Source organism: Lathyrus oleraceus, chromosome 7, assembly GCF_024323335.1.
Source record: "Lathyrus oleraceus cultivar Zhongwan6 chromosome 7, CAAS_Psat_ZW6_1.0, whole genome shotgun sequence".
Classification (NCBI taxonomy): Eukaryota; Viridiplantae; Streptophyta; class Magnoliopsida; order Fabales; family Fabaceae; genus Lathyrus; species Lathyrus oleraceus.
The window spans coordinates 464617473-464628729 of NC_066585.1; the positions used below are offsets into that span (position 1 = coordinate 464617473).

Here is an 11257-nt window from a genome sequence, read left to right on the forward strand (position 1 = left end):
CTTTCGCCGGGATTTAAGTTACCACTGCGTAGTTGATAGTGCTTACGGTGAAATGATGCTCCAGATATGGAATCATTATCCTTCTCCCTGGAAGAGGCTTGTGTAGCAGTGATACTGACAAACATCTTAGAGAATGTATCAGGAAGCTTTTCCATAAGGATTTTTGCAATTTGCAAGGCAGCAGCTTGCACTGGATTTTGATCTCCGTTCGAGTTATGCACCATCATTTTTGGGAAATACTGACCCCAATTGTAGGCTTTCTTTGACAAGCACATTTAGTTTTTGATGAAAGCGTCTTTCATGCAACAGCGGATCATAATCTGTTACATCAATCTTTAGCAAACAGGCTTGAACAGAGTTCTCTACATGCTTATTGACTGATGGATTAATTAACCGGTTATCAGGAGCTTGTTTGACTTCTTCTGCCCCCTCATAAGCATTGGTCCATTATCTGATGGCTGCAGAATGTAGTAACAATAATAAGGAGCCTCTGTCATTGTTTCTAAATCACAATTTGAAGAACATATCAAACCCTGGTCCATTGAATGTAGAACACTAGAAAGGCCTTGAAAAAGTTGAGTATTCATGTCTGACTGATCAGTATCATCGGAATTGGTTTTGATCACATGATAAGAAGATGCAGTCACGACAAATGAAGCCCCCATTATTAGACCTTTATCAAGAGAAGCTAAGTTTATCCTTTCAGTAACAGTTACGGTGGTTGGTGAATAAACTGGCATAAGCTTCAGGGAATAATGGTAATCCAAGAAATAATTCCGCCACTATGCACCTAAAGGACCACATATCAATAGCTGTTGTGTATTGATATCCAAGAAGAACCTCAGGAGACCTATAGTGTCGACTCTGAATATAGGAATATACAGTGCGGTTTTCCATGCATGCTGATCCAAAGTCAATAATCTTTATTTCTGCTGGCTTCACAGTGCTCGCACATAAAAGAATGTTTTCTGGCTTCAGATCACAATGAATAATGCCAGCATCTTTTAATAGAGTCAATCCACATAAAATCTGCTTAGAGAACAACTGAACAATACCAAGTGACAATCCCCTAAAATGATTCATTTTGATAAGCTCATACAGGTTTGTGTCCAACAGTTCAAAGCATATGCACAAATGCCGCTGATATACAAAATAATCAAATATACGAACAATGTGATGCTTATCCTCAGGATCGCACTTCTTATTTAGCGTTGTTAAAATAGTTACTTCAACCAACGCCTGTTGATAGTATGCAGGTTGATTTTTAATGATCTTCACAGCAACAAAACTGTTGGTATCTGAATCCCAGCATTTGGCCACTTGTCCAGATGTCCCGTGGCCAAGGAGATCTTTGACAGTATATCTTCTCCATCATTCGAACTTACAACCGAACTCAAACCCTCACTAGCAACAGAAACACGCCCTTGAACAGATGTTACTGCTGACCAAGCCAATGTAGACATGTTCAGTACAACCGTCTCCGAAGATGAGCAAGTATCGCTCCACATGTACAGCAGTAGCATGATCAAACTTTGGGGAAGGAGGCACTCCAACGGCTTCAATTTCATCCCAAGTCATAGTTTCCGAGTTCAGAATATGCAGGTCATTCAAGAGAGCCCTTTTTGCATCTTAGAAACTTCATGTATTCATGTGATGAGATGTTTTTTTGATTATAAGTCATTCATATGCCATGTACATGGATGATTATGATTGAATGAATGAACGAAGTAATCGAACTATGAATAAGCATGTGGAAATTCTTAAATATGAATGGAATTTTTTTTCCAATGTGAATGAAGAAAATATGAATGTAAATTTGGAATGTGAAAAACGTAAAAAATATGAAATAGTAAACATGAACATGAATGAAGGATATGAAGGTGAATGAAGAAAGAATGCAAACGAGTGATTGATGAGGAAAAATTTTCAGGGCCAAAATCGGGGTATGACAGTTGCCCCTATTTAAACTTCATCCACCAGAGGAAAATGAAACATCATTTTTTTCATCGATCACAGTGGGGGATGGTTAAATACCATGGAGACCCAGATTTTGAACCTGAAAAAAATGAAAATACTATGATATGATATGCATGGATGCGGAATTCTTTATATTTTTGAATTTATCTGTTAGGGACACAGTGAATCCTTAACAGGAGATGCTACTGGACAAACCGATCTGTGGGGAATGCTGATGGTCCACAGGGAGACAGACAAATGGTAAAAACCAACTCGCTGGGGAAAATAATCCTGCTGGAGAATCAGACACACATTAGAGAGTACTCAAAGTGAAATTCGATGAACGACACTTAGAATACAAGAGATTTCGACAGTAAGTTCACACATGACTTACTAAATTCGAATAAGAAAAATTTCTACAACAGGTTCATACGTGACCTAATAACATTGAAATGAAAGCTCAACAACAGGTTCATACATGACCTAACAACATCAGAAAAATCAAAGAGAGTGTATCAACAATTTCATACATGACCTGTCAACACTGAAATAATCATAGAGAAAGATTCTTCAAAATAGGTTCAGACATGACTTGGTAATACTGGAATAAAGGCTTAACAGTAACGGGTTCATACATGACCTGACAATGCTGGGGAATACCAAGAAGTTCTGACAGCAGGTTCAAACATGACCTAACAAACTCAGAAAAATTCAAAAAGATGATATCAACAGGTTCATACATGACCTGATGACGAACTTGAATACTTTGAGAAAATTTCCACAACAAGTTCATACATGACTTGATGATACTGGAATAATCAAAGAGAAAGATTCTTCAAAACAGGTTCAGACATGACCTGGTAATACTGGAATAAAGGCTGAACAGCAGGTTCATACATGACCTGACAAAACAGGAACATTCAAAGAATTCTCTGACAGCAGGTTCAGACATGACCTAACAAACTCAGAAAAATTCCAAAAGAGTATATCAACAGGTTCATACATGACCTGATGACAAACTTGAACATTTTGAGAAAATTTCCACAACAAGTTCATACATGACTTGATGACAATGGAACAAAAGGTTCAGCAACAGGTTCATACATGACCTGGTAAAACTGGAGGAAAGGCTCAACAGCAACGGGTTCATACATGACCTGACAATGGTGGAACATTCAAAGAATTTTCAACAACAGGTTCATACATGACCTGACAAAACAGGAACATTCAAAGAATTTTCAATAACAGGTTCATACATGACCTGACAACACTTGACTATTCAAAGAGTGCTCAATTAACAGGTTCATACATGACCTGCCACCGCTTGGGAGAAACCAAAGGGAGTTTTACCCATAGGTTCATACATGACCTGAGAATATTGGAAAACACACAAAGCAAGTTTCAACAATAGGTTCATACATGACCTGACACTTTAGAATACATCTGATGGTTCTGGAGATTTCTCACAAGAAAATCATCCAATCACAGATTTGGAGATTCCTAACAGGGAATTTATACAAAACAAAGATAAACGGAAGTCTTCTTATAAGTAGATCATCCACGCAAAAGGCTACGATGATTCTTTACAGAGAAAATCAAACAAAACCTCCGAGCTTTTGGGAACTCCTCAAGATGGTGAGTCATACATGACTTTCACGGAACCATCAGGAAAGACAAGGTATTCAAACTATCTGTACGTGCCAACAATAATTGGAATTGATGAAAGTCATTAGTAAACAATTACCGGCTACAACGGAGTTTTCCAGCAACAACTGGACTTGAAATGATGTTGGCGACAACCAAACTTCAGATATCAATCACAAAAGTATTTACAAACAGACTGACAGTGATGCCAACGACAATTGGGTTTAAAATAAATGTTGGTTACAACCCGACCTTAAAGGATACCAGTTACAACTGGATTTGGTCAAAGACACTGGTGACAACCAGACTTAACAAACGATGCCAGTAATAACTGGTCTCCGAGGTCAAGGGATACAATCAACAACGAGACCTGAGATTATGCAAATGAGCGCGAAGCACTTCGGGCTATGCATGATTTGGATTTTGCTTATATGCATGATGTATGAATGATCATGAAATGCAAATGCTGACAATATACAGACTGGAAATTAGGGAAAGCTTTATGGAGGTACTGAATCCTCAACACCAATAACTCAACCGAAGGAGTGAGTAAATGCATCAAAGGAGGATCTATCAAGCTGAACAGTTACAACTGGCCCAATAATCCTTCCAGAGAATGATAAATTTGTGCTCTCTGGAGATAGATATCGATCATCCAAGGGGAGTCTTGCAACTTGAGATTTGCGGGGAAAGACGAAAGATTTCCTTTTAATATTTCCACATGTCAAAGCAAAATTGTGTTTCTCAATATGTTGAAAAATCTTTTTGAGTTCAAAATTCATTATTAACAAATAAATGACATTTTGTATAACAAAGAAAACCAGAGAAAAATAGCAAATGATAGAATTTGATAGACAAACTTGTATTTATTCAAGAATGGTAGCCCACAAATGGCGTAGCTCCATGGAATGTTACAAATTTGAAAATGGCAATAGGGAAAGGTTTACATTGAATCGCAATGACTACTATTATCCCTAATAACAATGACTCCACGAGACCTCGCTTCTGAAGGGAGTAACTAGATTGAACTTCCATTTTTAGCTCTTCTGTGTTGATCAGTGACGAATCGATGCAGTCTATGCCTTTTGTCCCTAATTTTTGCCTGGATCGCCCTTTCGGGTTTTCAATCCACCGGGACGCTCTTTTTTGCCTAAGCCGTCCTTTCAGGTTTTCAGCTTAGCGAGCTACCATTTTTTATTATCCCTAACTTTTGCCTGGACCGCCCTTTCGAGTTTTCAGTCCACCGGGATTTGTCAGGCATAGTATCTTTTGACTGCATCAGAGTTCACAGGATGAATGAGCTCTTCGCCATCCATAGTTGTGAGAAATAGAGCACCTCCAGAGTATGCTCTCTTTACAACGTATGAGCCTTCATAGTTGGGAGTCCACTTCCCACGTGAATCTTTGTGTACTGGCAAGATCTTCTTGAGCACGAGATCTCCTTCCTTGAACTCTCGAGGACGGACCTTTTTGTCAAACGCTTTCTTGATTCGTTGCTGGTACAATTGTCCATGGCACAGAGCGGTCATACGCTTCTCATCAATGAGGTTAAGTTGATCATAGTTGTTCTAGATCCATTCAGCTTCATCCAGCCTAGCCTCCATCAATATTCTCATTGAAGGTATCTCTACTTCGACTGGGAGAACTGCGTCCATCCCATATACTAAGGAGAATGGGGTTTCCCCTGTTGAAGTGCGGACTGAGGTCCGGTATCCATGCAAAGCAAATGGTAGCATCTCGTGCCAATCCTTATAAGTTTTTACCATCTTTTGCAGGATCTTCTTGATATTTTTGTTGGCAGCTTCCACAGCACCATTCATCTTTGGACGGTATGGAGAGGAATTATGGTGGTCAATCTTGAAACTCTCACATAATTCTGTCATTGTCTTGTTGTTCAAGTTTGGACCGTTGTCGGTGATGATCTTGTCTGGGATTCCATAGTGGCAAATAATCTCCTTCTTGATAAAGCGAGCAACCACATGTCTCATCACATTGGTGTAGGAAGCAGCCTCTACCCATTTAGTAAAGTAATCGATGGCAACCAGGATGAAGCGATGACCATTGTAATCCTTCGGCTCTATAGCATCAATCATGTCGATGCCCCACATTGAGAAAGGCCAAGGTGATGTCAAAACATTCAGTAGTGTTGGCGGTACATGCACCTTATCAGCATAAATCTGACATTTATGACATTTTCTTGCATAACTGAAACAATCAGACTCCATGGTCAACCAGTAATAGCCAGCTCTCAAAATCTTCTTGGCCATGGCATGTCCATTGGCATGGGTCCCAAAGGATCCTTCATGAATCTCCTTGATTAAGATGTCTGCTTCGTGTCTATCCATGCATCTGAGTAGAACCATGTCATGGTTTCTCTTGTAAAGCACATCATTGCTCAAAAAGAATTTGGACGATAACCTCCTTAGAGTTTTCTTATCCAACAATGTAGCATCTTCTGGATACTCTTGACTTAGAAAATATCGCTTGATGTCATGAAACCATGGTTTACCATCAGTTTCTTCTTCAATCAGCTGACAGTAGAAAGGCTCATCTCTTCGCTCGATTCGAATAAGTGGAGCTTCATTATGGAATCTGACTTGGTACATTGATGCTAATGTTGCCAAAGCGTCAACCACTTGATTTTCTACTCTTGGTATGTGATGGAAAGTGATATCATCGAAGTATTCTATCATCTTCACAACATGAGCACGATACGGGATCAACTTCGCATCACGGGTCTCCCATTCACCTTTGGCCTGATAGATCACCAAGGCTGAATCTCCATACACCTCAAGGATCTTGATTCAGAGATCAATTGCGGCTTCCAGACCAAGGATACAAGCTTCATACTCTGCGACATTATTCGTACAATCAAAGCACAACCTTGTCGTGAAAGGGGTAAAACCACCATTTGGATTCATCAAAACAGCTCCCACACCATGACCACTGTAGTAGGAAGAACCATCGAACGCGAGCTTCCATCGAGATCCTGATTCTGGTCCTTCATCTGGGCTTGGGATCTCACAATCCTTTATCACCATTATATCCTCATCGGGGAAATCAAACTTCAAGGGTTGATAGTCTTCAACTGGTTGGTGAGCAAGATACTCTGCTAAAACACTCCCCTTGATTGCCTTATGGGTTACGTACTGGATGTCGTACTCTGACAAGAGCATCTGCCAACGGGCAAGTCTTCCAGTCAAGGCAGGTTTCTCAAAGATATACTTTATTGGATCCATTTTTGAGATCAACAAAGTAGTATGGCAAATCATGTACTGCCTCAAACGACGAGCGGCCCATGCTACCGCGCAACAAGTTTTCTCCAAAAGCGAATATCGACTCTCACAATCGGTAAACTTTTTACTCAGATAGTAAATAGCATGTTCTTTCCGACCAGTTTCGTCATGCTGCCCCAGCACGTATCCCATTGACCCTTCAAGCACAGTCATATACATGATTAATGGCTTCCCTGGGACAGGTGGAATCAGAATAGGAGGCTCTTGCAAGTATTGACAGATCTTCTCAAAAGCATTTTGACAATCAGAATTCCATTCAACAGCTTGATCTTTTCGAAGCAATTTGAAGATAGGCTCACATGTGGCCGTCATATGTGAGATAAACCTTGAGATATAATTCAAATGTCCCAGGAAGCCTCTAACCTCTCGCTCGGTGCGTGGAGCCGGTATTTCTTGTATAGCTCGGACCTTGTCAGGGTCTACCTCAATTCCTCGTTGACTAACGATGAAACCAAGCAACTTCCCTGAACGAACACCGAATGTGCATTTTGCAGGGTTTAATCGTAATCTAAACTTTATGAGGCGTTCAAACAGCTTCTTTAGATGGCTCATATGATCTTCTTCATTCTGAGATTTAGCGATCATGTCGTCAACATAGACCTCTATCTCCTTGTGCATCATATCATGGAAAAGAGTGACCATAGCTCTCTGGTAAGTTGCCCCGACATTTTTGAGACCGAAAGGCATTACCTTATAGCAAAAAGTGCCCCAAGGGGTAATAAAAATGGTCTTCTCCATGTCATCTGAAGCCATCTTGATTTGATTGTATCCAGAAAAACCATCCATAAAGGAGAATACAGTAAAACTTGCAGTATTGTCTACCAGAGTATCAATGTGTGGTAGAGGGAAATCGTCCTTTGGACTAGCTCTGTTCACATCCCTATAGTCAACGCACATCCTCACCTTGCCATCCTTTTTAGGCACAGGTACAATGTTAGCTACCCATTGTGGGTACTTCGCCACTGCGAGAAAACCAGCGTCAAATTGTCTTTTGACTTCTTCACGAATCTTCAGAGCCATATCTGGTCTCGTTCTTCGGAGTTTCTGTTTTACTGGCGGGCAGTCTGGCTGAAGTGGCAGCTTGTGCTCAACGATGTCGGTGTCTAGACCTGGCATATCCTGGTATGACCATGCAAATACATCAACATATTCTTGTAGTAGCTTAACTAATCTCTCTTTGACGCTTGCTTCAAGTGTGGTGCCGATTTTGACTTCTTTCCTTTCTTCCTCTGTGCCAATGTTGATTGTTTCCACCGGTTCTTCATGTGGATGAAGGGCTTTGGACTCGTGCTCGAGCAGCCTTGCCAATTCGTCGGGGATGTAACAATCTTCTTCACCCTCTTCTTCCACTTGGTAGATAGGGGAGTCAAAGTTATGAGAGGTAGTAAAGTCATTGGATTCAACGGGGTTATCACTTATTATGCATGTTTGAATGATTGATTTCTTTTAGAAAAGTAAAAAATAAAAGATGCATAAATGAAACGTTTTTTTTTTGTTTTTGAAAAGGTTGTCATTTTCTTATGAGAAAGCCAAGTAAATGAATAAAAAGAATTTAACAAAATGCCTTTCATTCATTGATAATGATTATTTGAAAATGAAAAGGGGCCCTACAACATGATCCATTAGCCTTGGGCAGAGCTAAGGATTTGAAAGGAAAAATACAACAATTATTACTTTGACAAAGGAAAAATTTCGGGGATCTCAACCGCCTTCCAGTTGTTCAAAGCTATCTCACACCGGTAAACCAAACATGGCTCATCTTCGTTTTCGGTGCTATCTTCAATTGCATTGACCTGATCTCCATGGATGAATCCTGTGTTAAGGAATACTTCTTGGATGCTTCGGGTGTTGTCCTTTGCAGGGACTCGGGCTCTTTTCGCAGCGGAAGGCACATATCCCAGACCAAAGCGATCATGCTTCTCACGAATATCAATAAGCTGACCCCAACCTTCAGGGTTTCCTCCTTCAATACTAGACTTTACGCTTTTCAGAGACGTGAAAGATGAACAAGCTTTCCCAACAAAGTCCTTCATCTCCACAAAAGTGGCATTGGCTATTTCAAGAGCTTGGAAAGAAGTTTCCAAAGCATCCTCATCAGCCTCGATATATCTGAAGGATGAAAGGTGACTGACCACAAAGTCTTCTTCTCCAGAAATGATGATTAGTTGATTGTTCACCACAAACTTCATTTTTTGATGTAAAGTGGAGGTAACTGCCCCTGCAGCGTGAATCCAAGGACGTCCCAGCAAGCAGCTATATGCTGGATTAATATCCATGACTTGGAAATTAATTGGGAATACATGAGGGCCAATCAATATAGGCAGTTCCACCTCTCCAATCACGGTTCTCCTGGAACCATCAAAAGCTTTCACTACCAAGGCACTAGGCTTCATAGCTGGTCCTTGATAAGATAACTTGGCGAGTGTTCTCTTTGGCATAACATTCAGAGAAGACCCGGTATCAACCAAAACTCTTGCCAAATCATCATCTTTGCACTTTACCGAGATATGGAGGGCACGATTATGATTTTGTCCATCCTTAGGTAATTCCTCTCCACTGAAGCTCAAAGTATTGCAAGTTGTGATATTTGCAACTACTCCATCAAATTGGTCAATTGTTATGCTTTGTGTTACATGAGCTTGACCAAGCACCTTCAACAGAGCTTCCCTATGGGCTTGGGAGTTCAATAACAGAGGTAGAATAGAGATTTTAGATGGTGTTTGATGCAACTAGTCCACAACCTTATAGTCACTTCTCTTGATTAACTTCAAGAATTCAACAGCATCTTCGGATTGGACCACTTCGGGCTCTTTAGCAGGAGTTACAACTGTTGATTCCTTGTTTGGCCCTTGAGGAGTCACATTGAATTCAGGCGTATAGATTCGACCACTACAGGTCATTCTGCTCATTCCTACAATATTGGTGACGTCTTTACTTACAGCTTCTGTCACTTCAGCGTCTGAATTTCCTTCAACTACCTTTTCCATAGCAGTAATTTCATATTTCCAAGGCACGACCTTGGTGCTCTCATACGGAAAAGGTGTGGGCATACATATTTCAACAGGTGACGACTTACTATTCACTGGAACCACTCCACTACTATAATATGAGATTTCAATTGGTTCAGGTAAATTGAAACAAGGTTCAATTACCAACACGTCTTCGTTCTTCACAACACTGGATATTTGAAGCACTCCTTTATCCATCAAATTTTGAATGTCATCTCGTACCACCTGACATCCCTTCGGGTATGTGGCACACTCTTCACAATTTTCATGATTAACATTAATCATGCCAGCTTCCACCAATCGGGCATGGAATGCTGCTAAAGGAGTCTTAACATCGTCCACCTTATCAACCGTAACACCAGCGGAGGCGTCTTCAATGGCATTTACCGCAGGATTTCCATGGGGAGGAAGAGGATTGTTCTTCACATTCGGTCCCATGTCCTTAAAAGACAAGATCTTGCTCTCAATCAATTCCCGAACCCTATGCTTTAGAGCGTAGCAACCCTCTAGGTCATGCCCGGGGGCACCTTCATGAAAAGGACAGTATGCATTAGGGTTGTACCATGGAGGAAGACGGTCAGGTGGGGGTCCCATAGGTCTGGGAACCACCAACCCCTTTTGCAATAAGGAGGGATAAAGCTCAGTGTACGACATTGGGATTGGATTGAAGGTCGCCCTCTCCCCTTGCCTCCTATTTTGGTTTTGAGCATTCTGCCTCGGTGCTTGAGCTCTCGGTTGTTGATAAACAGGAGCTGCTCGTGTTTGTTGATAAGTTGGAGGAGCCGCAGCACATTGTTGAACTGGAGCTGGTCGATAGACTGGAGGCGCTTGATAAGCCTGAGCAGGCTGTTGATTGAATACAGGCGTCACAGCGGCTACATACGGCTGAGGAGCGTACTGGACGGGATACATGGGTTGTTGATAGGGAATTGGTTGTTGAACATACTGCTGAGGTGGATATTGGTGTGGTCTCCTTCTTGGAGGAGCTCTTTCTTGACCAACAGTTACAACATTTGTTTCCCCTTCCTTCTTTCTAGGAAACCCTCCAGAGAACTTCTTTGGATTAGCATTTGAAGTTCCAGCTACAGCCGCCAGTTTTCCGTTCCTTACACCATATTCAACGCGAGCCCTTATAGCCACAAGCTCCGAGAATCCCAGGGAAGCACTTCCAACCATCTTCTCGTAGAATTGAGGTTGGACAATGTCAATAAACAGTTCAGCCAATTCCTTCTCAGCAAGAGGTGGTTCGACTTGAGAAGCCAACTCCCTCCATCTCTGAGCGTACTCTTTGAAGGACTCCTTGTCATGCTGGAACATGCTCTGCAACTGTCTTCTGTCAGGTGCCATGTCCAT

The 11257-nt window shown here is 41.2% G+C and overlaps 2 protein-coding genes across 2 annotated transcripts; both read right to left on the reverse strand.

Annotated features, from left to right (window-relative positions):
* Positions 1–702: 702 nt before the first annotated feature.
* LOC127104372 (shaggy-related protein kinase theta) lies at positions 703–9085 on the reverse strand. The gene is made up of 3 exons (XM_051041559.1): positions 8642–9085; positions 7792–8015; positions 703–1366 (listed from the first exon to the last, which is right to left on the reverse strand). Exons 1-3 carry the CDS (start codon positions 9083–9085, stop codon positions 703–705), a joined length of 1332 nt encoding a protein of 443 aa, XP_050897516.1.
* Positions 9086–9625: 540 nt separating this feature from the next.
* On the reverse strand, positions 9626–11257 carry LOC127104373 (uncharacterized). Its single transcript, XM_051041560.1, has one exon. It carries the CDS (start codon positions 11255–11257, stop codon positions 9626–9628), a length of 1632 nt encoding a protein of 543 aa, XP_050897517.1.